Source organism: Ceratotherium simum, chromosome 40, assembly GCF_057802395.1.
Source record: "Ceratotherium simum simum isolate JZ-2026a chromosome 40, ASM5780239v1, whole genome shotgun sequence".
In the NCBI taxonomy this organism is placed as follows: domain Eukaryota; kingdom Metazoa; phylum Chordata; class Mammalia; order Perissodactyla; family Rhinocerotidae; genus Ceratotherium; species Ceratotherium simum.
The window spans coordinates 5,057,801-5,082,675 of NC_141939.1; the positions used below are offsets into that span (position 1 = coordinate 5,057,801).

The 24,875-nt window shown below is 42.5% G+C and overlaps 1 protein-coding gene across 1 annotated transcript in view; it reads left to right on the plus strand.

The window, feature by feature from the left end:
- The window catches only part of VWA3B (von Willebrand factor A domain containing 3B), a 188,826-nt gene that overhangs the window by 36,992 nt on the left and 126,959 nt on the right, over window positions 1-24,875 (plus strand). The window contains 1 exon segment of the mRNA XM_087426182.1: window positions 6,479-6,604. Within this exon segment, the coding sequence (XP_087282308.1) occupies window positions 6,479-6,604 (126 nt within the window).

Here is a 24,875-nt window from a genome sequence, read left to right on the forward strand (position 1 = left end):
ATTTTGATAAGCAGACCAGGGGGTTCTGACACAGGCTCTGAGGACTACACTTTGGGAAGACCGCACTGGAGTGAGAGCCTCTTAAAAGCTGGGACTGTTTCCTACTCACTCTGTATTTCCAGTGTCCAAATAGAATAGGCATTGATCAAGTTTCGTGGAATAAATGAGTGAATGATGATTTTCCAAGAAGATGTCCTACTGAGAGGAGTATGTTTTTAAATAATTGGCTTCCTGGTTTCTAAGTCAGTCTTTTGTGAGTTTGAAGAAAATAATTAGTCTCCTAGAGCTTGCTCCTTCCTGAATGACCTGGCAGAGTCGTGTGAGTGATGCCCAGTCCCCAGAAGCCTACACGACTCATTTCCACAAAAACAGGCTTCTGTTGAGCTCAGAAGGCTGAGCAGATGCTAGTGTGGGGTTCCTGCCCAACAACAAGCGTCCCGGCCTTACTGTTTCTCTGTTGATTCAGAGTCAGTTGAGAGAATCAGGGAGCAGCTGTGTGACCATCTTGCCTTCTTTCTGTGAACTGTAGGTCCCTTAGAACTAAAAGACGTTCTGGCCTTTTTGTGATGGAAAAGCTCAAAAGCAACAATTTTGATAAATTTTCTCTACAGGAAACTCTTGAAGTTCCCCTGAATTTACCATTTCATTAAAACATTTACACTTTGAGTTGGTGTCTTTTAAAAGGTATTACATATTCTAAATAGAATAGATTTACTCAACTAAACTTTATTGATGGGCGTTTTCCCTTCAGATAGTGCTTCTCTCTCCCTGTGCTCACATCTTCATCGCCTGCTTGCACAGTAGCACCCAGAGCCTGTGGTCATGCTTCTTACTGAGTTTGGTGGAGCACTTGCTCTTTACCTTGGGGAGCAGAGTGATGTTTCTCTTCAGGTTTTCTGTGTGAACATTGGACAATTAGACTGCATTGCATTTGCACTTTACAGTGCTCCGCTTAGAAGAGAGAGGCCCTGTGTATTGAGAGTTGCCCATACTTGGTATTTGACATCACTTTTAAGACATCATGGCTGGGGCCCGGGCCCGTGGCTTAGCAGTTAATTGTGCGTGCTCCGCTACTGGCAGCCCGGGTTCGGATCCCGGGCACGCACCGATGTACCGCTTGTCTGGCCATGCTGAGGCCGCGTCCCACATACGGCAACTAGAAGGATGTGCAACTATGACATACAACTATCTACTAGGGCTTTGGGGAGAAAAGAGGGGGAAAAAAAGGAGGAGGATTGGCAATAGATGTTAGCTCAGGGCTGAGCTTCCTCACACACAAAAAAAGACATCATGGCCCTTGTGAAACATATATATTCACTGCCCCAAGAAAACGTTAGACATTTATCCAGATGGCGAAATGACTCTATTGGCTTTAGATTAATTTGTGGTTAATTTCCACAGGGGGAGACTGAGTGCAGCCCCACGCTTCCCTCAGTGGCTAGGCCATGGGACCAGATCAAACCAGCAGGTGTTCAGTGACCTCTCGACAACAGAACATCTTAATATATCATTTAATGCAAGAACTGGGAATTTTTCCATTACAACAAAAACTACTGATTGCACCACTTTCAGTCCCTTTATGGATGTAATATATCCCCTTACACCAGATCTACATTATAATTTTAGGTCTCTCCAAATTTTAAATACCTTTTAATTAATTTAATAACTTATTAACTATTTTAAATGTTATATTGCTTTCTGAAAATAGAAGTGTATGCTGCTCTTTCCTGAAAATACTGATTTTTGATAGTTATATTCAGCTCTTTCAGATCCGCATGACTGAATAGGCGTTTAGGGCTCAGGCAGACGGCAAAGTCTCCACCCAGCTGGGCCCATTCTTCACCCCTGAGTCCTGGGCGATGGGGAAAGGGCCACAAAGAAAGGAGACCATAGTGGTAGACCTAAGGGAGGGTCTGAGATTTGGGGTTGCTGAGGCGGGTTTTAATTTCAAACCAGAGAGGATTGCCCTCTCTGGTACTACATTAAATTGTCCTCTGACCAGTGCCACACCTAGCTGCTTTTCTAATCGCCTTTCCCCTCCTGCTCTTGGAATGCTAGTGTTTCAGATACGTGAGGGGAGCCTTGCCCAGCTGTGGCACAAGGATCTAAAAGGAAATGACTTACTGCTTTAAGGCATGCCATTGTTGATGTCTAGGAGACCTGGGGAATAGCCACATGCTCAAATGATGTAAGTTTTCCATATTGCTTGGAAGAGCTTCTTGCAGTATTGGGGGCTGTCAATTACGACACCAGGCAATCCCTTGAGGAAAGAGTGTATTAGGTGCTTGATAATTGTTTCATTGTGGTAAGGAAAAGTAAAAACAAGGAAAGATAGAGATTCTTACTGAAAACACTGGATCTTGTGCTAAGTGCTATGGAGGATACAAAGAAAGAAAAGACATTGACCCTATGCTCAAGACGCGTACAATCCAGTGGGCAAAGTCAGTCTGTGCAAACATCAACAATAACCCAAGACTGAATAGGTCTTGGTAGGAGGTCTCCTCTAGGTAGGAGACCACAGCTCTCGACAGCAGGCCAGCCGTGGACACTCTGCTGAGTGGTAAGCTGTATTGTAAGCAGCTGCCTACTAAAAATAAAGCATCGTGTTTGTGAAGGATTGACTTAAATTAGACTGGATTCAAGGTCATGCAGATACTAATTCACCATCTCTGGCTGATACTTCTTTGTGTTCTCTGGAATTGGAGGTGGAGTGACAGGCAGCCAGTAATTGTATATATCACCAGCCTATCTCATGGCCTGGCCCGAGAGTGTGTCCTGGCAGCAAAAAGACTGAGGACCGTGGTTGTGGCTTATTCATTCCCCGGGAATTGAGAAGGAGCAGGAGGCAGATCACTGTTTCCTGGGGTGGCTGGGCAAAGCTTGACGGTGGAGTCAGGACGGTGCCTTGAATGAAGGGTGGGGCTCAGTGAGTGAGTCCCCTGATAGGGAGGACAGTGGGAGTACAGCGGGCCCTAGGGGGCTGGGAGGACAGTGCTCTGCCCAGGTTCATGGTGGCAGAGTATTAGAGGGAGTGTTATGGGAGGCCTTGAACCCTGGACTCAGGGGACAGGGCCTTGTTCACTGCTGTATCTCCGGCACTGGCAGTGCCCACTCATCACATGGTAGATGCCTAACAAATATTTGCTAAACGAATAGATTAATGAATTGAACTCTGACACCTGGACTTTATCCTGTAGGTGAGACAGGGCAGATTTGACAGGGAGGTGGTGTTTTGTGGCAAGTACTCAGTGGGCTCTTCTCATGACTCATCAAAACGTATCTGTCCTGGGTCTCATTTCATTTGTAAAACTAGCAGTCTGAGAAATCAATACTGGATGCTGATGAAAAACAGCAGCCTAATGTGATATCTTTCCCAGCTGATGTCAGCATTCTGCAGCCTTCAAATTGTTACCACATGCACGGCGTGTGGGGGATGTCACGGGTGGGTGCAGGAGGGGGCCATTTGGGTCGGAGCATCTTTCAGGTCACCTAGATATCTCTATGGGGAACCATACCCTGCTTCTGTGCGTGGCAGGCCTTGGCTGGCTTATCCCTTGGTGGTCAAGATCCATAAGGCTCCGTTGTTGTTTCATCCCCTCTCTGGTTGAGCCTGGAGTGTTTCAAGTTCACAGAGCTCCCCGAACACTGGGATTTCCTGTGCCACGTCCTCCCTCCCCTTCTATTACCAGTGGGGCTGTCTCCCTTGGCTGCAACTGTCTGATATTCCAGCTAAGTCCCTTAGAAGTGACTCTGATCATAATGGTAGCCCTTGCTCACTGCCTGTGGAATAGCTTGAAATAAAGCCTCTCCATTCTAAGTTATGCTTTTCACTGCCCTGTGGTTTTTCTTGTTCACTAGCTGGTTTTGTTTTTAAAGCAAAGCTAGTTAAGTGGATAGTTTTGAGTTGTTTCATTTCCTGATCACCGTCGTAGGAATCTGTACTTGCCTAATTACGTTGACAAAACCAGTGTAGTGATAACCCTAATTACCACCTGCACAGGGGAGCACGTCCCCGGTCACTGCTGCCCCTTAAACACACTTTCCTGTCCCTGGATCATCAAGAGTCAGCTGTATTTCTTTGGAAATTTTTCCTTGGAGGCTGACTTGTGGTACACTCCCTCTTAAGATATTATTGACAATTTTGGGTGAAATGGAAAGGCTTGACTCGTTTTAAACTTTTAAAGAGAGAATCCTACTTAACGCCTCCGTGCTGAAGCAGGCAGCTGGAGGGTAGTCCTGCTTTCACAGTGGTCAGGAAGTCCCTTGGGCTTCAGGTTTGCATTTGGCAGCAGCGTGTGATATTTTTGGAGTTCCAGTACGGAGCTGGGTACACATCATGTTTCACTCCTTGGACGGTTGATGGCTGCAAAGCCATGGTGGCCATCCATCTCTGTCAGGGCTTGTCGCTTGATTCTTTATGAACACAGCTATTAATACTCTCTCACGTGATCTGGCCGACTTTGGAGGCCCCCAGCTCTGATGTCCCTTTACTTCTGCCCTGCCCATCTTGACTACATATTAAAAGTCAGGGGGCTGGCCCCGTGGTGGAGTGGTTAAGCGCGCGCGCTCCGCTGCTGGCGGCCCAGGTTCGGATCCCGGGTGCACACCAACGCACCGCTTGTTAGGCCATGCTGTGGTGGCGTCCCATATAAAGTGGAGGAAGATCAGAACGGATGTTAGCTCAGGGCCAGTCTTCCTTAGCAAAAAGAGGAGAATTGGCATGGATGTTAGCTCAGGATGATCTTCCTCACACAAAAAATAAATAAATAAAAGTCAGAAACATCAACTCTGGTCTGCCCTGGTCTGTCCTGGGTGGATGAATCTCCTGGGGGGGCCTAGACCTGATGGTGGTCTCTCAATCTCTGTGCTTGTGGGATCTCAGGCATCTGTGGACTATTGTGTAGACAGGCTTGGAGGGTGGGGTCTCAGCAGCAGCTGGGGGCAGGGGCTGCAGGGCCCCTCTATAACCATGCATCCCTTTTCCAGGGCAGCTGAGTTGGTGCAGTCACACCAACTTGGGTTTGACTCCCTGGTCTGCCACTCATTGGCGGTGTGACCTTGGACAACTTGCTCTGCCTTAGTTTACACAGCTGTAAAGTGGGGACGAGAATAGAATTTGCCTGCAGATTTGTGATTAAGAGAAATGAGAAAATGTTTAGAAAGGCCCAAGCACAATGCCAGGCACATAGCATGTACCCCAAAAAGGTGTTTATCATTAGAGAATTTGGACTCCGCTTACTTTAATGATGACACCATTAGTGTTCTATGAGCAGACTATATACGGTCTGTGAAACAGAGTTGTGTGGGTTTTTTAATTAAACTTTTTATTGGAATGGAGTTTTTGAAACTAGAGTCTCTAAATACATCTGCTAAATTCTTGTCTGTACATCCATACTAGAAGCAACCCCAGGGCAGAGAGTCCCCTGTACCCTCCACAATGTTTGAGTAGTGCCAGGCTGGTGGCAGGGCCCACAAAGGCCACTGAAAATGGGTGGTGGCATCTTCCCACCATGGTTGCCTCTTGGAGCCACCACTGGCCTCGTGTGCACAGCAGCCTCTGGCTGAGAGGCATGTGGAGATAACTGTAGGTTCACACACAGCTGTAAGAAATAACAGAGATCCATGTACCCTTTACCCAGTTTCCTCCCATAGTAACTTCTCACAGAACTATAGAACAATATCACAACCAGGATATTGGTATTGATATAGTCAAGAGACCACCACCGGCTCCCTCGTGTTGCACTTTTGTAGTCACACCCATTTCCCTCCTGCTCCTACACCCCTCCTTAACCTCTGGAAACTACTGATCTGTTAGAACCTGGATCTTGGGGAAGGCAGAGCCTCTATCCCAGTCTTGGACCTCTTACCCGTGGGACTAACTTTTATTGATTGATTGACTGATGGTGAGAGTAACATAAATGTCTATATTAATGGAGCCATACCATAAAAAAAAAATGTCATACAGCCAAGCCTAACCCTAAACTGAGACAGCAGAGGTCCAGAAAAGGAGGCCAAAGAATTATTATTACATTAGGGGAAAATAAAGACTTGTGAAGATGGTTTCACAGAAGCAGGAAATCTCAGCTAAATCAAGAAAGGATTAGGGGTTTCACATGCTATTGAATCTCCCTTCCTCAAAGCAATCACCCCGGCTTTTATTAGGTGCTTTTGAATATTTTTGTTCTTTTTCTTATTTTAGTATTACCAATAATTTATCTTAAAATATTCTGGCTGCTACAAATATTTAATTTACAAGCATTTATTGCATCCTGAAGTCTGCATTTATGATTTCTTGAGGTGACAGCACTTCCTTAGGGATTTCAGTTCTGAGTCTCAGAAAGAGATGAGTGGCGAAAGTGGAATTTGATGTTCAGAAATGTTCTAGAAACTTGGCGAGGGTGTACCAGGCCTGCAAGGACTACCAGAGAGTTCTCAGGCCTGCCATAGCTGCCCACTCACGCTGTGTTTCCCTTCCCAGGAGCCGGGGTCAGAGAGGACGTGTTTCTCATTTGGAAGGAGATGGAGGAAGCCTGCAGCACACTGGCCCAGATTCAGAGGCTGGTGTCCGAGCCTCCCAAGTCCGACGTGGCCACAGCAGACCGCGGTGGGTGCTGTTTATGGTCATGAGTGTAAAAGAGTCATGACTGTTGGGGATGGGGGCTGTTTCTGTGTTCCTTTCCGAAGAGAGCTCCTCAGGCCAGCTGTGAGCAGCTCCTGAGGAGAGTTTCCAGAGCTGTGCTATAGTGTGTGTGTTTGCGTGTGCGCGCGCGCGTGCATGTGTGCGTGTGCGTGTGTGTGTGTATGTAGGTTGTCAAAGAAAGACCAGAGCTGGGCAATAGTTAAATTGATAAAAACAGATTCCATTCAGGAACTATTGCAATAGAAGAAAAGAGACCTCAGTACAGAACTGGGCTCAGTTATGAATACAACATGGACAAGTGGGGATTTATAGCCGAGGAGCAGAGAGAGGTGTTGGTGGATGGAAAATTACTAAGAGGAAACATCAAGGGTCAGGGGGGATTTCTGGCTAAACCCACCTGACAGGATTCTTGCTGAAGGCAGGCCAGGGTGATCAGACATCACCTGGGGGGCGGGGGGGGGGGGGTGAGGAATTTTTCAGATATTGAGGATGGGGGATTCTTGCTAAACTGAGTTGGGATTTTTGCTAAAATTGAGCAATGCAAAGACAAACACAGAATTGCAATGGTTGAAGCCTAGTGGAGAAGAGGATTCAGAGGAGCCTGAGTTTTGGAGTGTTATTCCCAATTCCATCACTAGATTAACCTGAATTAATCTCTTTAAGCCTTAGTTTATTTTTCTGTTAAATAATTGTAATATTGGTCTTGAGGGATTATTGTAAAGATTAAGTAAAATAATGCATGCTTTGCACCAAGCGGGCACTTGATAAATGTTAGCTCTTCCCTTTCACAGTTAGGGGCATTAGTGTACTGATCCTCCTTCCTCAATTCCTGAGTTAGTAAGTGATTTTCTCTGTTGGGCACTGGTTTCATTTAGGGCACCCCTGGTAATAACAGTAGTTATCACTTACAGCACGTACCTTATGTGTGAGGCACTGTTCTAGGCTCTTCACAAGCATTAACTCATTTAATCCTTACCACAATCTTATAAAGTAGGTGTTACTCTTATCTCCACTTACGATTAAGTAACTTGCCCAAGGCCACACAGCTAGAAGTGATGAAGCCCATTCAAACCTAGTTCCTCAATAAAAATACCGATATCTGGCTCTCAACCCAGACATTCTGATTTAAGGGATGTGATCTGGACAGTGGGGCTTTTGAAAGCTCCCCAGGTGATCCTAATGTGCAGCAAAATTTGGGAACCTCTGCCAGGCTGTACTGCCTCCTGGTACCCTCCCTGTATCACAGAGGTGTCAGTGTGAGAGGAGAGCAAGAAGGCCAGGCCTGCTGGGGATGAGAATGCTGTTGAAGAGGAGAGAGGGGAACGGGGGCGTGTGTAGAAGAAGGAAGAGTTTGAAGGCATGGGCGGGCTTGCCCTGTGTGACTCAAGCAGTTCCTGGGGAGAGTGACTTTTTCCTGTGACCGAGTGTCCTGACTTGGGCCTGGGGCAGCAGCAGCTGCCGTTGCTTCGCCAGGACCATCTCTCTGGGGTTCCCAAGAAGGGGCCTCATCAGGTTTGTCTGGAGGGCCTGCTGTCTTGTAGTGACACCCCACTCGATGCGAGCTTAGAGTCAAGAACCCAGAGAGTCCTCTGTCATCCCGAGAGAATGAAAACAAAGCAGGGGGACCCGGGTTAAAGTAAACACCCCTGCCAGGCAAAGAGGATGGTGATCCTGCTGCTGGGGTGTTTGTTTGGAGGAGTGCTATGGACTGAATTGTGTCCCCCACAAATTCACATGTTGAAGCCATAGCCCCCAATGTGACTGTATTTGGAGACAGGGCCTTTAAGGATGTAATTAAGGTTAAATGAGATTGTAAGGGTGGGGCCCTAACCTGATAGGACTGGAGTCCTTATAAGAGGAGGAAGACACACCAGAGACCTCTTTTTCTCCATGTGTGCACAGAGGAAAAGCTATGTGAGTTCACAGCAGGGAGGTGGCTGTCTACAAGCCAGGAAGAGATGCTTCACCAAAAACCAACCATGCAGGCACCTTGATCTTGGACTTCCAGCGTCCAGAACTGTGAGAAAATAAATTTCCATTGTTTAAACCACCCAGTCTATAGTATTTTGTTAGGCAGCTCGAGCAGACTAATACAGGGAGTATTTAAGCTTGGGATAGTTAGTCCTAAGGATTAACAGAAGGTTTTTAGATATTATTCCTAAAGGAAACAGAAGAGCTATTGGCCTCTGTAATTGATAAAAGGATAGATCGTCATCCTTTTGTTTCAGTCTAATACACACACACACACAAAACTAAAAACCAAAATAACTCCAAGAATAAATTTGCAAAAGATCCTTCAAATGTACCATTTCTATTTAAAAAGGAAAATTTGGTTAGGACCTTTCACTGTTGGATACCCATGAAAGCTTTTGTAACCTTGCTTTTGCCCCAGAGACCACATGTAGAGTGTGCCACCCGCTCCTGTTGCCACCCACAGCCCAGTGTTTTCGGGGCAAAGGCTATGCCATCCCAAGACCCTATGTCTGCTTCGTGTGAAGGCAGCAGCCATTCCCCAAGTTTGGCTGCCAAAGCCCTGCTGGCCAGAAGAGTTAGGGTAGCCATCTGGAGAGGAGAAGGGTCAGAATGGAGGCGATCATGTGGGTTGCCATTGCATGTGGAACCTTCATGTGAATTAGACAGAGTCTCCCTTCCTGGGCATAGCGGCCCCCACATGACCACTGGGCTGGATGCATGGGCTCAGCGACCAGCTCGCACCTATAGCCATAGGGCCATGGGGGCAGTTTCTGGCAGGGATGACTCATCAGCCTGTTGCCTGGAATAAGAAGATAGTGAGGCCGGACCCTCTGGCCACTGGTTAAATTTAGATCTCTTTTAATTACCAAGAGCAGGACATTAGAATTCCCTGGGGCAAAAAAAACTGGCAAAAATATATGAAACAATGGTTTTTAAAGACACTGGACACCAAGCAATGAAGACCAGTGATCCCTGAGATACAGGGAAAATCCAAGGTGAGCTCTATGATTGTCCCAGCTGAATGCTTTGAGAGCATTTCCAGGCCATGGTGTAGGGAGAAGGATCCCAGATGGAGCATAGCAAACTTCTGAGTTTGTGAGACAGAGCTAAGAGTCCAGGGAGACCAACATATCTCGATTTCACAGGACTAAGTACCAGAGAGGAGAGAGATGCACAGAGAGAGAACTCTGGAAATCTGCAGAGAGCCACCCTTGAGAATTTGGCTCAGTAGTGATCAGCTCATTCATGTGAGAAAACTACCTGAGGCTGGGAAAGATCCATTGGAAATAATTAAAAAGAAAGAGCTTGGAGCTCACACACGGCCAGGAACAGTGCCTGTTCTCACCAGCCTGACTGGAAAGATTTACAAGTCTTTGTAGACCTCTTGGGAAGCAGTAGCTTCTTGGGAAGGTCTTGCCTCAGTAATGACTAGCCCTAAACTGAGCTCTGGGCCTCCTAAGAAATCATCAAAGCAAGACGTGAAAGGAAAGAATCTCTTTGTATGTAACTTAACTGCATCTCAGAACAAAGCTCAATGAGATTTATAAGAATACAGGAACATCCAGTATCCAACAAGGTAAAATTCATGATGATTGGTGTCCAAGCAAAGATTAACTAGGCATGAAAAGAAGCAGGAAATGTTTCCCTTCGTAATCAATCAAAATTGACTGGAAACTGACATAGATGTTAGAATTGGAAGAAAAAGACATTCAAACAGTTATTATAACCGTGTTCCATATGTTCAGAAAGTTAAGGAGAGACAAGGAAGATAAAAAAAAGATATGTATTGAACTTTTAGAGATGAAAACTTTTAGGGAAGAAAATATAGATGGAAACATGCTGAATGGGATGAATGGCACATTGGACATTGCATGAAAAAAGATTAGTGAACTTGAAGACATAGCAATAGAAACTATCCAAAATGAGATACACAAAGAAAAATAATAATAATAAACAACAAACAAATAAAAGAGCATCAGTGAGCTGTGAGACAACTTCAAGTGGCCAAATATACACGTAGATGGAATTCCTGAGGAGAGGAGAGTAGGGGGGATGGAAAAATATTTGAAGAAATAAAGATTAAAAATTTTCCAAATTTGTTGAAAACTATAACCCAGAGATCGAAGAAGTTCAATGAATGCCAAGTACAAGAAAATGAGGCAAACTGTACCAAGGGACGTCATAACCAATTTGCTCAAAACCAGTAATACAGAGGAAATCTTAAAAGCAACCAGAGAAAAAAGAGACGTTGTGTATAAAGGAACAAAGATAAGCATACCAGCAGATTTCTTGTTGTAAGTGAAAAAACAGTGGAGGAACATCTTATTTGTTTCCTTCAGTACCTTAAACTTTCAATCTAGTTTGAAATGTCTTTCAAAAATAAAGACATTTTCAGACATAAAAAGTTGAAAAAGCTTATTATCAGCACATCTGCACTGCAGAAACTGTTAGAGGAAATCCTTTAGGCAGGAGGAAAATGATGCTTTTATATGGAAAAATGAGTGGAAATATGGATCTAAAGAATGAATGAGAAACACCAGAAATAACTACATGGATAAATATATGATATTTTTCTATTTAAATATCTTTAAAAGATATTTGACTTTTTAAACAAAAATAACGATCTATTCTGGGATCTATAACATACATATAAGTAAAATGTATGATAACAATAGCATAAAAGCTGGGAGGGAAGTTGCAGCATTATTCATAAATTCCAAAGATGAACAACCCAAATGTCTACCGCCAGACAACTAGATAAACAAATGTGGTATATCCATACAATGGAATATTATTCAGCCTTAAAAAGGAAGGAAATTCTGACACGTGCTACAACATGGGTAAACCTTGAAGATGTTATGCTAAGTGAAATAAACCAGACACAAAATGACAAATATTGTATGATTCCCCCTACATGCGGTACCTAGAATAGTCAAATTTATAGAGACAGAAAGTGGAATAGTGGTTATCAGGGACTGGGGGGAGAGGGAAATGGGGAGTTATTATTTAATGGGTACAGAGTTTCCATTTGGGCTACTGAAAAAGTTCTGGAGTTGGATGGTGGTGATGATTGCACAGCAATGTGAATGTGCTTAATGCCACTGAATTGCACACCTAAAAATGGTTAAAATGATAAATTTTATGTTATGTATATCTTACCACAATTAAAAAACAACAACAACAAACCACTGCACTGAAGAAAAAGAAAATCCAGGAGGCGAGAAATGGAAGTTTGCTATTGTCAAGTTTTTATACTATGCGTGAAGTGGTATAATGTCAATTGAAGTTAGACCATGATACATTGAAGATGTATACTATAAACCTAAAATAACCACTAAGTAACAAAACAAGCCAACGAAGGATGTAAAATGGAATTAAAAATACTCAATCTAAAAGCTATCCCAGGGGCCGCCCTGGTGGCGCAAGTGGTTGAGTGCGCATGCTCCGCTGCGGTGGCCCGGGGTTCGCCGGTTCGGATCCCGGGCGCGCACCAACGCACTGCTTGCAAGCCATGCTGTGGCGGCGTCCCATATAAAGTGGAGGAAGATGGGCACGGTTGTTAGCCCAGGGCCAGTCTTCCTCAGCAAAAAAAGAGGACGATTGGCGGATGTTAGCACAGGGCTGATCTCCTCACACACACACAAAAAAATAAAAATAAAAGCTATCAGAAACAAAAAACAGAGAACAAAGAGCAGATAGGGCCAATAGAAAACAAATAGCAAGATGATAGACACAAACCTAACCATACATATGTCAAAACTTCTCAGTTTGTACATTTTAAATGTGTATGGTTTATTGTATGTCAATTATACCTTAACACAGCTGTTAATAAAGTAAAAAAAGAGGATGTGGATCACTCCTGAGTTGCTGAGCTGTTCAGGGATGTTGATGTTGCTGCATCTGAGTGTTCTATGTGTGCGTATGTCCGTGTGTGTGCCAGGTATGACTCTCAAACGAGAAGATGGCTTTTCTCACAAAACATTTAAGAATTTGTCCAAAGTTAGGCAGACTTTACTCTTCTTTGGGTGATGCTGCAGCTAAAAACATTTCAGGAACGCCTTATCTGGAATAACCTTCACAGCCATTTTATGACTCACTAGAGATAATGGGTCTAGTCGTGCCAAGATTGGATTCCAAATACTTGGTTGGTTCAAAATATCAAACTCAGTGTCAAAAGACAAGGAAGGGGCTAGAGGCTCATTCAGGCTCTGCAGGCAGTTCCAACCAGGAGCTCTGTAGGAGTTTTGAGCATTTTTTTTTTTTTAACAAGTGGAGAGGGAGACAATGCTCATTTTTATTGGCACTGTATTAAATAACCGGCCAGATTTCTCTGTAGTCGTGGGTGGTGGTAAAGTACACAGGTTTGGAGTTAGAAAGATATTAATCCTGGCTCTGCCCAGTCCTGTATGACCCTCAGCAAGATGTTTGTTGTCTGTGCCTTAGTTTCCTTATTTGCAAAATTGGGATGATAATGATAATTCCTACCCTATAGGGCTGTTGTGAGAATTAAGTGAGAAAATACATGTAAAACACTTAGAACTGTGCTGGCACATAATTAGAATGCATTGATAACTTAAGAAAAGGTTAATCCTTTTATTTATTCTCTCATTTATTGAGTGCTTACTATATGTAGCTCTGTACTAGACGATAAGTATAATAGCGAGTAAAACAGACATGGAACGGGTCCTCATAAAGTAGGACCTTGTACCATTTCTTGCTCAGTGAGGGTAGAAAATCAGATGCACACTGAAGTATAATTACCAACTGTGGAAGTATGACTAAGGAAAAGTATGAGCTCTTGAACTATTCTCTGGGGAAATGACATTGGAGCTGATGTCTGAGGGTTAAAGAGGTGAGTTAATGAGGTGAAGGGGTGGGAGTAAGGGGAGAGTGTATGCCAGGCAAAAGAATAGCACATGCAAAGGTCCTGAGACAGGAAGGGGCACGGCACTTTAGAAGAATTAGAAAAGATGAATGTGGCTGGAGCTCAGAGTTAAGTTAGCAATTGGCCTGTGATGAGTCTGGAAAGGCAGACAAGGACTGGATCATGCTGAGTCTGGAGCCCATGGTATGAGATGTCAATCCTTAATTTCAGATCAGTGGGAAGCCATTGAAAGATTTTAAGCAAGGGAATGATAAGATCACATTGACATTTAGAAAAAAGTCACTTTGGCTACTGGGTGGCAAACAGATTGGAGAGGAGGGGCTGAGTGAGGGTGAAGGCAGAGAGTTAAGATGTTAGTATAGATGAGAGATGATGGCATCTTGGTCTAGGGTGGTAGCATGTGAAGATGACGATAAGTGGGCAGATCTGAGGGAAAATTCAGATCTTGTACTTAGCAGGACTTGGGGGTGAGGAAGATGTAGGTGTCAAAGCCAAGCTCCTATGTGGATATTGTGGTGAGGGAATGCTGGAGGAGAACTGGGTTTGGGAGAAAAGATGAGTTTTGTTTGGACCTATTAAGACTGAAGCACCCTAGAGAAACCCAACAGATAAGTAAGGGAGGCAATTGACTCTGCAGGTCTGGAGTTCAGATAGTTGTGAGTGACACAATGTTGAGGTGAAGTGGACATCCTTGCTATACAGACAAATATGGGCCCATCAAATGGGAATCCCATGTTTCTGAATCTCTGACGCCAGAGTTCTTTGGATTCTGATATCCATAGAGAAGAACATATCATGTGAGTTTTCTGTTCTGTATCAATGATGTCCAATCAATGTACTAGATGAAGACTATTTACCAACATGATGACTTGAGATCTGAAGGCAGAACAAACTAATTTACAGAGCACTTGTATTTACCTTCTTAAGAATATCTTTCCTTTTTGTTCAAGTAGGACTGCAGGATGAGATCTGGGACAGAGCACAGCCGGTTTCTTATGCAACCAGAAGCAAATGGCACACTTGTCAAAGTGCTCATCCTTCAGGCAAGGCAAAGGAGAAAATAACATTTCTTCCCGGAACTGACACTTTCCCAGCATGCCTTTACACCATGAAAGCTCTTACAGTCAAATGAATATTGACAAGCTGATTAATAAACAGCAAGTGAGAGGGCCAGGATTTTGTTTAACTCCAGGGCCAGGATTTTGTTTAACTCAAACATGTATTTTCTCATGAGTATTGAGCTCTATATTTTCCAGACAGAAAACACAAACAGAAAAACATCTGTATAGGAATAGCATGTAACACTTCCAAAAATCAGAGTTAAAGCTCTCACTGAAAAGTTTCCCCCAAAATGTGGGGGAAGAATTAGTTCACTAGAATTCTGTAGATGTGATGCATTTAATTTAGGAAGCGTGTTGGAATGTAATACACAGTATGATGAAATGTTAAAGCTAGAATCATGTTATTAAAAAGTGACTGTGGTGGGGCCAGCCCAGCAGCGCAGCGGTTAAGTGCACGTGCTCTGCTTCAGTGGCCTGGGGTTCACAGGGTCGGATCCCAGGGTCACACTGACACACCGCTTGTCAAGCCATGCTGTGGTGGCGTCCCATATAAAGTAGAGGAAGATGGGCATGGATGTTAGCTCAGGGCCAATCTTCCTCAGCAAAAAGAAGAGGAGGATTGGCATCAGATGTTAGCTCAGGGCTGATCTTCCTCACACACACACACAAAAAGTGACTGTGGTAAATGAAAATGCAAATTCAACTTATCAAAATTTGTAGAATGCAGCAAAAGCAGTGCTTAGAGGGAAATTTATAGCATTGAATGCATAAATTAGAAAAGAAGATAGGGGCCGGCCCCGTGGCTTAGCAGTTAAGCGCGCACACTCCACTACTGGCAGCCCGGGTTCGGATGCCGGGCGCACACGGACGCACCGCTTCTCTGGCCATGCTGAGGCCACGTCCCACATACAGCAACTAGAAGGATGTGCAGCTATGACATACAACTATCTACTGGGGTTTTGGGGGTGAAACGAAAAAGGAGGAGGATTGGCAATAGATGTTAGCTCAGAGCCCGTCTTCCTCAGCAAAAGGAGGAGGATTAGCATGGATGTTAGCTCAGGGCTGATCTTCCTCACAAAAAAAAAAAGAAAAGAAAAGAAGATAGATCTAAAATCAATAATCTTCCACCTTAGCAAACTAGAAAAAAAGAAGAGCAAATTAAATCCAAAGTACACAGAAGAAAAAAAATAATAAAAATTATAGCAGAAATCAATGAAGTTGAAAACAAGAAATTGGTAGAGAAAATCAACAAAATAAAAAGTTCTTTGAAAATATCAATAAAATCAATAACCCTCAAGCCAGGCTAACCCAGAAAAAAAGAAAGAACACACAAATTATAAATATCAGAAATGAAAGAGGAAACATCACTAGAGATCCCATGGGTATTAAAAGGATAATAAAGGAAAATTATGAACAACTCTGTGTCCACAAATTTGATAACCTAGATGAAATAGACCAATTCCTTGAAAGACACAATCTGTCAAAACTTCCATAAGAAGAAACAGACAATCTGAATAGGCCTATGTCTATTAAAGTAATTGAATCAATAATTAATAACCTTCCACAACAGAAAGTAGCATGCCCAAAAAGAGAATCTTGAAAGCAGCAGGAGAGAAGTGACTCATCATATACAAGTTGTCCTCAATAAAATTAACAGCTGATTTCTCATCAGACACCATGGAGGCCAGAGGTAATGGGATGAAATAGTCAAAGTGGTGAAGGAAAAAGACTGACAACCAAGAATACTATATCTGGCAAAACTATCCATCAAAAGGAAGAAGAAATTATAATATTCAAGATAAACAAAAACTGAGAGATTTCATTGCTAGCAAACCTGCCCTATAAAAAATACTAAAGGAAGTCTTTCAGGACAAAATGAAGGGATATTAGAGAGTAACTTGAATTTACGTGAAGAGGTAAAGAGCACCAATAAAGATAACTACATGGGTAAATATAAAAGACAGTATAAATGTAGTTTTTGTTTGTAACTCTTTTTTTTCTCCTATGTGATTTAAAAGACAACTGCATATAGCAATAATTATAAATCGGTGTTGGTGAACACATAATGTATAAAGATATAATTTGTATGAGAATAACAGCACAAGGAGAGGGGAGGGAGTGGAGCTATATAGGCACAAAGCTTTTGTATACTATTGAAATTAATTTGGTATTAATCCTAACTAGATTGTGATGTTAAGACATTAATTATATTCCTGAGGGCAGCCACTAAAAACATAACTTAAAAAAATATAGTAAAAGAAATGCCAAGGGAATTAAAATGTATACTAGAAAATATCTTTTTAACGTAAGAGAAGGCAGTAATAGGGGAATAGAGGAACAAAAAAGATTTAAGACATATAGAAAACAAATAATGAAATGGCAGATGTAAATCCTACTGTATCATTTATTATATTACATAAAAATGGATTAAACACTGCAATTAAACAGTAGAAATAGGCAGGATGGATTTTTAAACAAACATGATCCAATAGTATGCTGTCTACAAAAGACACACTTTAGACTGAAAGACACAAATAGGATGAAAAAAGATATACAAAAAATAACAATCAAAGAGCTGGAGTGGCTATACTAATTTCAGACAAAAGAGATTTTAAGACAAAAATTTTTACAAAGAGGGACATTTGGTAATAAAAGAGTCAATTTGCCATGAAAGCATAATAATTATAAACACATATGCACCTAACAATAGACTTCCAAAACATATGGAGCAAAAACTGACAAATTGAAAGGAGAAATAGTTCAACAATAATAGTTGAAGACCTCAATATTCCACTTTCAATAATAAATGGAATAAGTAGGCAGAAGATCATTAAGGAAACAGAAAACTTTAACAATACAATAAACCTACTACACCTAACAGATATCTATAGAATGCTCCATGCAACAGCAGTATAATACACATTCTTCTCAAATGCACACAGATTATTCTCCAGAAGAGACCACATGTTAGGCCAGAAAACAAGTCTCAATAAATATGAAAGGATTGAAATAATAAAAATATGTTCTCTGACCACAATGGGTAAAATTGAAAATCAATAACAGAAGGAAAATTTGGAAATTGACAAATATGTGTATATTAACAGCATGCTCCTAAATAACCAATGGGTGAAAGAAATCAAAAGGTAAATTAGAAAATACTTTGAGGTAAAGAAAAACAAAAACTTTATTTATTAAGACTTATGGGATGCAGCTAAAGCAGTCCTTACAAGGAAATTTATAGCTGTAGACACCTATATTAAAAAAGAAAAAAGATCTCAAATCAATAAACTAACCTTCCACCTTAAGAAATTAGAAATGATGCCGGGACAGCTGGATATCCACGTACAAAAGAATGTAATTGAACTCCTACCTCACACCATATACAAAAATTTAACTGAAAATGGATTAAAAACCTCAATGTAAGAGCTAAAATTATAAAAATTGTAGAAGAAAACCTAGATATAAATGTTTGTGACCTTGAATTAGATGATAATTTATTAGCTATGACAGCTAAAGCACAGGCAACCAAAGAAAAAATAGATAAATTGGCCTTCATAAAAATTAAAAAATTTTGTGCTTCAATGAACACTATCAAAAAAGTAAAAAGATAACCCACAGAATGGGAGAAAATATTTGCAGGTCATATATCTGATAAGGATCTAGTATCCAGGAGATATAAAGAGCTTTTACAATTCAACAAGATAAGACCAATAACCCAATTGAAAAATGGAAAAGGGATTTGAATAGACATTTCTCCAAGGAAGATATACAAATAGCCAATAAGCACATCTAAACAAAAGATGTTCAACGTGTTATTAGAGAAATGTAGATGAAAACCACAGTGAGGTATCACTTCACACCCATCAGGATGGCTATAATAAAAAAGACAGACAACAGCAAGTGTTGGCAAGATACTGAGAAATTGAAACCCATCTACATTGCTTGTGGGAATGTAAAATGGTGCAACCACTTTGAAAATAGTCTGGTAATTCTTCAAATGTTAAACATAGAGTTATCATATGACCCAGCAATTCCACTTCTAGGTATGTATTTAAAACATATGTTCTCACAAAGACTTGTACATGAATGTTCATAGCAGCATTGTAATAGCCAAAAAGTAGAAACAACCTAAATGTCCATTAACTGATAAATGGATAAACATAGTATGTATATGTATGTATATACAGGAATACACAGGAATATTATGCAGCCATAATTCCATTCCGTAATGGAATATTATCCATCAGTACCATACTGATACATGTTACAACATGGGTTAACTTTGAAAACATTATGCTAAATGAAAGAAACCAGCAACAAAAGGCCACAATTTGTATGGTTCCATTTACATGGATGAAATGTCCAGAATAAGCAAATCCATAGAGTTAATTCATGAGGGGATGAGGAAAAGGGAAATGGGGAGTGACTTCTAATGAGTATGGGGTTTCTTTTTGGGGAGATGAAAATGTGCTGCAATTAAATAGTGGTGATGGTTGCACAATTGTGTAAATAAACTAAAAACCACTGAATTGTATGATTTAAAAGGGTGAATTTTATAGTCTGTGAATTATAGCTCAACAAAAAATTTTCTAAAGAATACATTAAATAAATATGGTGACTAAAAATGAAAAAAATACCTTCACAATGGTGATCAAGATCAAAAAAAGTGGCAAATATTTTAATTTCCCAAGGGAGGCAGATTCAGATTGCTGTCTTGGTTTAATTCCAGTATTCCCACTCTTGTTTCAGAGTTCCCATTCTCACTACCACATGAATTTCAGATTCTTAATCTAACGTTCCCAAACTCCGTTAATCCTTTTCTCATTTCTTAATCTCAATTTTTCCACTTTATACCAAACATCTTGAATTGGTCTGTGTTTATCTTCCCATGTCATGCTATTTTTTTTTTCTTTGAGGAAGATTGAACCTGCGCTAACATCCGTTGCCAATCTTCCTCTTTTTCTACCCTCCTCCCCCAAAACCCCAGTGCGTAGTTGTAGGGTTGTAGCTCTTCTATGTGGGATGCTGCCTCAGCATGGCTTGATGAGTGGTGAGTAGGTCTGCGCCCAGGATCCGACCCAGCGAACCCCGGGCCGCCGAAGCAGAAGGCACGAACTTAACCGCTATGCCACAAGGCCAGCCCCTGTCATACTATTTTTAAAGAAATAGTTGCCTAAGGTATAATTTATTGCCTACATCACTGATCCTCAACTATTTTCAATTTATTTTAAACGTCATTTTAGATGTAGACGCATTAAAATGTGGCTTTTGAAATTCTTCTCTTGGAGTCTGTGCTCCAAAAGTGGTTTCTTCTCAGGCTTCATGCAAGTTTGTCCCTAAATTGACTATTGCTCCTTATTTCTCAGTAGCCAGTTACAGGTGTTGTAGTGTAAACATTCTTCCTTCAGCTGCCTCGTGCACAGCCTACTTGTAAAGTAATTTTTTTTTAGCTTCCTTCTGTCAGAATTATGAGGCAGAAGAGAAAGTAGGAGAAATGTAGAAGGATGTCTTTGAGAGGGCATTCCCTTTTCCTCCATGTCCTGCCCATTACTCATGCTTTATATTCTCTATTTTTATGTCTACTTCTTTTTTCCTCTTTATTTTTTTAAATTTCCTTTCCCTCCCACTTTCAACCCCTGAAGATTATAGGAATTAGGGACACTTAGAGTTGGAATCATTTTTCCACTGGTTTATGAAAAGTTGGGTAAGCCATGGAACCTTTCGTTTCAACAGAGATTGTACTTTGATTTTTACAAGCATTACAAGGGAGAAGTAAAAATCATCTCATGATATTCCAGGGGAGAAGGGGACTAGAATTCATCAGGATTCTCTCCCATTCTCCCATGAACTTAGTGGTTGCACACTCTAATCATCTTCCCCAACTGTGGTCAGACTCTGCAACTGCCCATTTGGACTTGGTCACATAGTAGAGATGTGACTTCACGCACGTCACTGCATCTCCGTGTCTCTCAGCCTTCGTGTGTGTAACCCCTGGGACACTCCAGAGAACACGTACCCCAATCTGCCTAGCAAATCAGTTTTGCAGAATATTGGTGGGTTACCATTCTCTGCCCCTCTATCCCCTCCTTGGCTCCACTGCAGTACTGGGCAAGTATACTGAGCACATGATGCTTTAACAAGTGTGGATGAACAGAGAATATCAGCCAGTCAGCAAGTACAGCGAACAGAGTGTGTAACTGCTCAGAGACAGGCTGCTCTCTCAAGCCACACTGTCAGTACCTGTGTCCTGGGTGCCCAGACCCAGGAGGGCTTCATCATTTCACTCTCAGAGAACCTAGGCCCTAGCAGCTGCTATCTGCTGAGCCAGCTCACATGTTCAAAATCTCACCCATCTCACCTGCCTCCCTCCCGCCTTCCCCCTTTCTGTCTTTCTTTCTGTCAAACATCACTTTCAGCTTCTTCTGAAGCTTTTTTTTTCCCCCCAACTAATTCACAGCCTCTTTTCCCATGCCACTTCCCATGTGGCAGTCAAGTGTCGGTTTAGTGTCTCATAACACCTGTGATAACAGGAATATTGGAGACTGTGTCCCAAACTGTGGTCTATCGAATATAAGCCCTCCGTAATGGTCTATGCAGAAAGGGTCTGGGACTAAATAGCTTTAGGAAATACTATTTTTGCCTCTGCTCATGGTGAGCCCCACTGCCAATTCCTATGACAAACGCTTAGACAAGTCCTATGATAAAGAACCTGTTGAAATTGTTTATTTTCAAGCTCCTCAACCTTTTTGCTAAGGGTTTTTTCAGAACCCTCTTTCTGAGTTGCAGTAGAAGTAGTGTGTGGAACACAGTGTGGGCAACACTGAACTTGGCGCTCTCTGAGGTTGGTGCCAGATCTGGAGCTCTAGGTTATTCATTAGCTGATGGTTCCCTTGAAAGGCACACAGACCTGGCATGGCAGGAACCAGGTGCTAGACAAATAACTTTCAGTGGAGAAGGAAGGGGGTATAAGTTAGGGTTCTTCAGAGAAACAGAACCCATAGAATGTGTGTGTGTGTGTACGTGTGTGTACGTGTGTATACACAGAGAGAGAGATTTAAGGAATTGGCTCACGTGACTGTGGAGGCTGGCCAAAATCCAAAATCTGCAGGCCAGTCTGGCAGGATGGAGACCCAGGGAAGAGCTGGTATTGCAGTTCAAGTCCAAAGGCAGCCTGCTGTCAGAATTCTCTCCTCCGTGGGGGACGTCAGTCCTTTTTCTATTAAGACCTTCAACTGAATGGATGGGGCCGACTAGATATGAAGAGCAAATCTGCTTTACTCAGAGTCTACTGATTTTAATGTTAATCTTGCCTAAAAAATACCTTCACAGAAACATATAGAATAATGTTTGACCAAATATCTGGGTACCGTGGCCCAGCCAAGTTGACACATACGATTAACCGTTGCCATGTGGGGGCAGTTACGTGGTAATAAATCCTTGACGGCTGTGAGCCACTAGGGAACTGCACCTTGAGGGGAAGAGAGGGCACTCATAAATTGTGCCCAATCTGTCTTTTTGCTGTGGCCCTGGCTATAGCCGTGATGTTTCAAAAGCATTGGCCAGTAGGTAGTACTCATTAAAACGTGTTCTAAGATTGATAAGTAGGACAGAAAGGACCAGGCAAGTCAATTCTCTGGCACAGATGTGATCTGCCATGTGCTTCTCCTGCCTGTAACTGAGAGGAAATCTTTTGCAACCTGTCGCATGGACTAGGAAAGCAGTGTAATCATGATGAGCTGTGAGCTCACGTCTCTATAATAAATGAAGGTATTATCCTGGGCTCTGTAAGTGAGAATTGATGTAACGCTTTTAATTAAGATAACTGCAGGGGAATGGAAATGAGCCCCTAGTAAGTGACTCTAATGAACCGATGATGCTCTTCTCCCCCCCCCCCCCCGCCCCAGGGAAAATGAGGCTCAGCCACTACTGGGTGTAATTAGCAGTGAAAGTGAAAAGATTCCCCCTTGCTCTCCTTTCTTCGGCTTTGGAGCACCTGAGCTCTTTGTTTTTGCAGCTTGGCTGCCCCTTCTTTCCTTTATGAAATTCAAGTTGCTTTGGAGTCTTGTTCCCAAGCCCCTTTTCAGCTAGAAGGAGTCAAAAGTGAGTTTCTGGCTCTTTAAAACCCCTTGTTAGAATTGGTTTGACGTGTTTTAAGGAAATTCTTTTATGATAAGCTTGAATTTATAATTGATAAAGGGCTCTTGTCTTTTTAAAAGAAGGCAGCCCGAAACAGAGCAGACGTACATGAGAGTGTGTGTGTTGCTATGGAAATAATTGAATGAAAATTTTATTTCCTACTACACCTATTAATCAGAAAGAAGGGAAGAGAATGAAGTAAGAAGAAAGAGGAGACAAAGGCTTAAATGTAATTAACAATAATTGAGGAAAAATAGTCACCCAAAGGGTTTCTCCGAGGAGGCTGATCCCACTGACAGAAACGGCTCCATTCTCTTTCTGCTGTTTCCCTGTGATGCAGGAGAACCTCCGGGATCAGAAGCTCTGGGAAGCCTCTGATTTGAGCTTCCTGTACAGGGTGAGAAGACGCTTTGTGAATCATGTAGAAACCAACTGCTGGCCTTGGGGACAGTGCCCTACGGGGCTTTTGATGCCGGAATGGTTTAAAGTTCAAAAGCCAAAAACAAACTTCTTTGAGAAGTTTCAGCTCCACTAGGTTTCAGAGTGCATTATTTAAAAGGTGTTCTATTAAAATTTGAGGACATGGCTCACAGGTAGCATTAATAGATCCTTTATGTATTTTTGAGAAACAATTGGCTCTAAAGTGTTTTATTTCTTCAAATCTTATGCTATATATCGCCTTAAATATAGTAGGGTAATATTTTTGTTTCTCTAATAGTGAGTGCTACTTTTTAATGAAAAGTATAATTTACTTGAGTCTGTGTCTGGTGGAAGCATAACTGGTGGATCACCAAATCATAATTTAGAAAGCTCTTTCTGTCTTACCCTAGATGCAACGCTTGGCTGCACAGTACAATCACCCAGGGAGCTCTGAAAAGTCCCAATGTCCATACCAATTAAAACAGAATCTCATGGGTGGGGCCCAGGCATCAGTATTTTTTAAAACTCCTCAGAAGATTCCAGGGCACAGGGTTGAGAACCACTGATCTAGGTGGAAATAAACAAACTCTGTAGGGCTGGTGGACCTAAAATGCGGTAGAGCACATCATTTAAAAACCCCTCTCTGCCCAGCAGCCCCTCCCATCCTCCTAGTGCTCTGCTGGTCCCAAGGGGGCAAAAAGCTCAGGGTCCTTTCTGCCTTCCTTCTAGTGGCATGCAGATAAATGTTTACCCATCCGCTCGCTGGAATAAAAAAGCCCTGATTTGTAGCATCTGCTGATTGCCAGATTGTGTAGATAGTCCCAGCATGGTCAATTTCACCCCACCATTGTGCTTCCACTGAGCACCGAGTTGGGAGGAGAGGTGCGCAGTCAGCTCTCTTGGGCCAGTGCAAGCCAGCTTCAGACCCCGGTGTCTCCTCCTCACTTTCAGATTTGCTCACCCGCTCCTCTGTGCCCACCTCCAGATACCCCAGTCTCCCTTAGGTGGCAGTAGGGGTTTTGAGCCACCTAGATAAAGACTTTGCTGCTTGTGTGATAAGCTGGCTTATATGGTCTTCTGCTCCGGTAACATAACACCTCCTCCCACTTAAAGAGTATAGATAACCTTTGGAAAACACCAAGGGAATGTGCCTAAGGCTGAGGATGTTTGGGCAATTGGCCTCCTGGGTTATACTTTAACCTGTGAACCTGACGAGGTGAGTTGTCATCGATACAGCTCCAGGCGCCTAAGCTGAAGTAAGAGGTTTCTGAGCCTGCAGAGTTGAGGTCCAGGCTCTGAATCAGGATGAATTCATCAAGTTAACAGGGGAGCTCCCAGGAGGCAGCCTGCCAGCCTTCTCAGGTTGACTGACTTCCTCCTCAGTGCAGGTTACATGCCCCTCCTTGTCTTCCCAACTCGTTACAAAGCACTTTGACATGACTTTTCTCAATGAATCACTTCAACACACTTAGGAAGGCCAAGCTAATGCCATCTTCCATGTGTAGGTGAAGAATTCTGCTGAAGTTCAGAGAGGTTAAGGGAGTAACTCACCTAAGTTTGAACAGCTTGCCCAAGCTAGTAAGTGGTGGAGTAGGACTTGAACCCAGAGCTTCTGACCCCAAATTTAATGCTCTCCTGGCACACAGCCTTGGTCTATCAGCCATCCCCACCTACGCATGGGCCAGCCAACTTAGGTAGAGGAGGAAGTGAGATGAAAAGTGGCGATTCCTGCCTTCCAGCCTTGTGAACTAATGCTTTG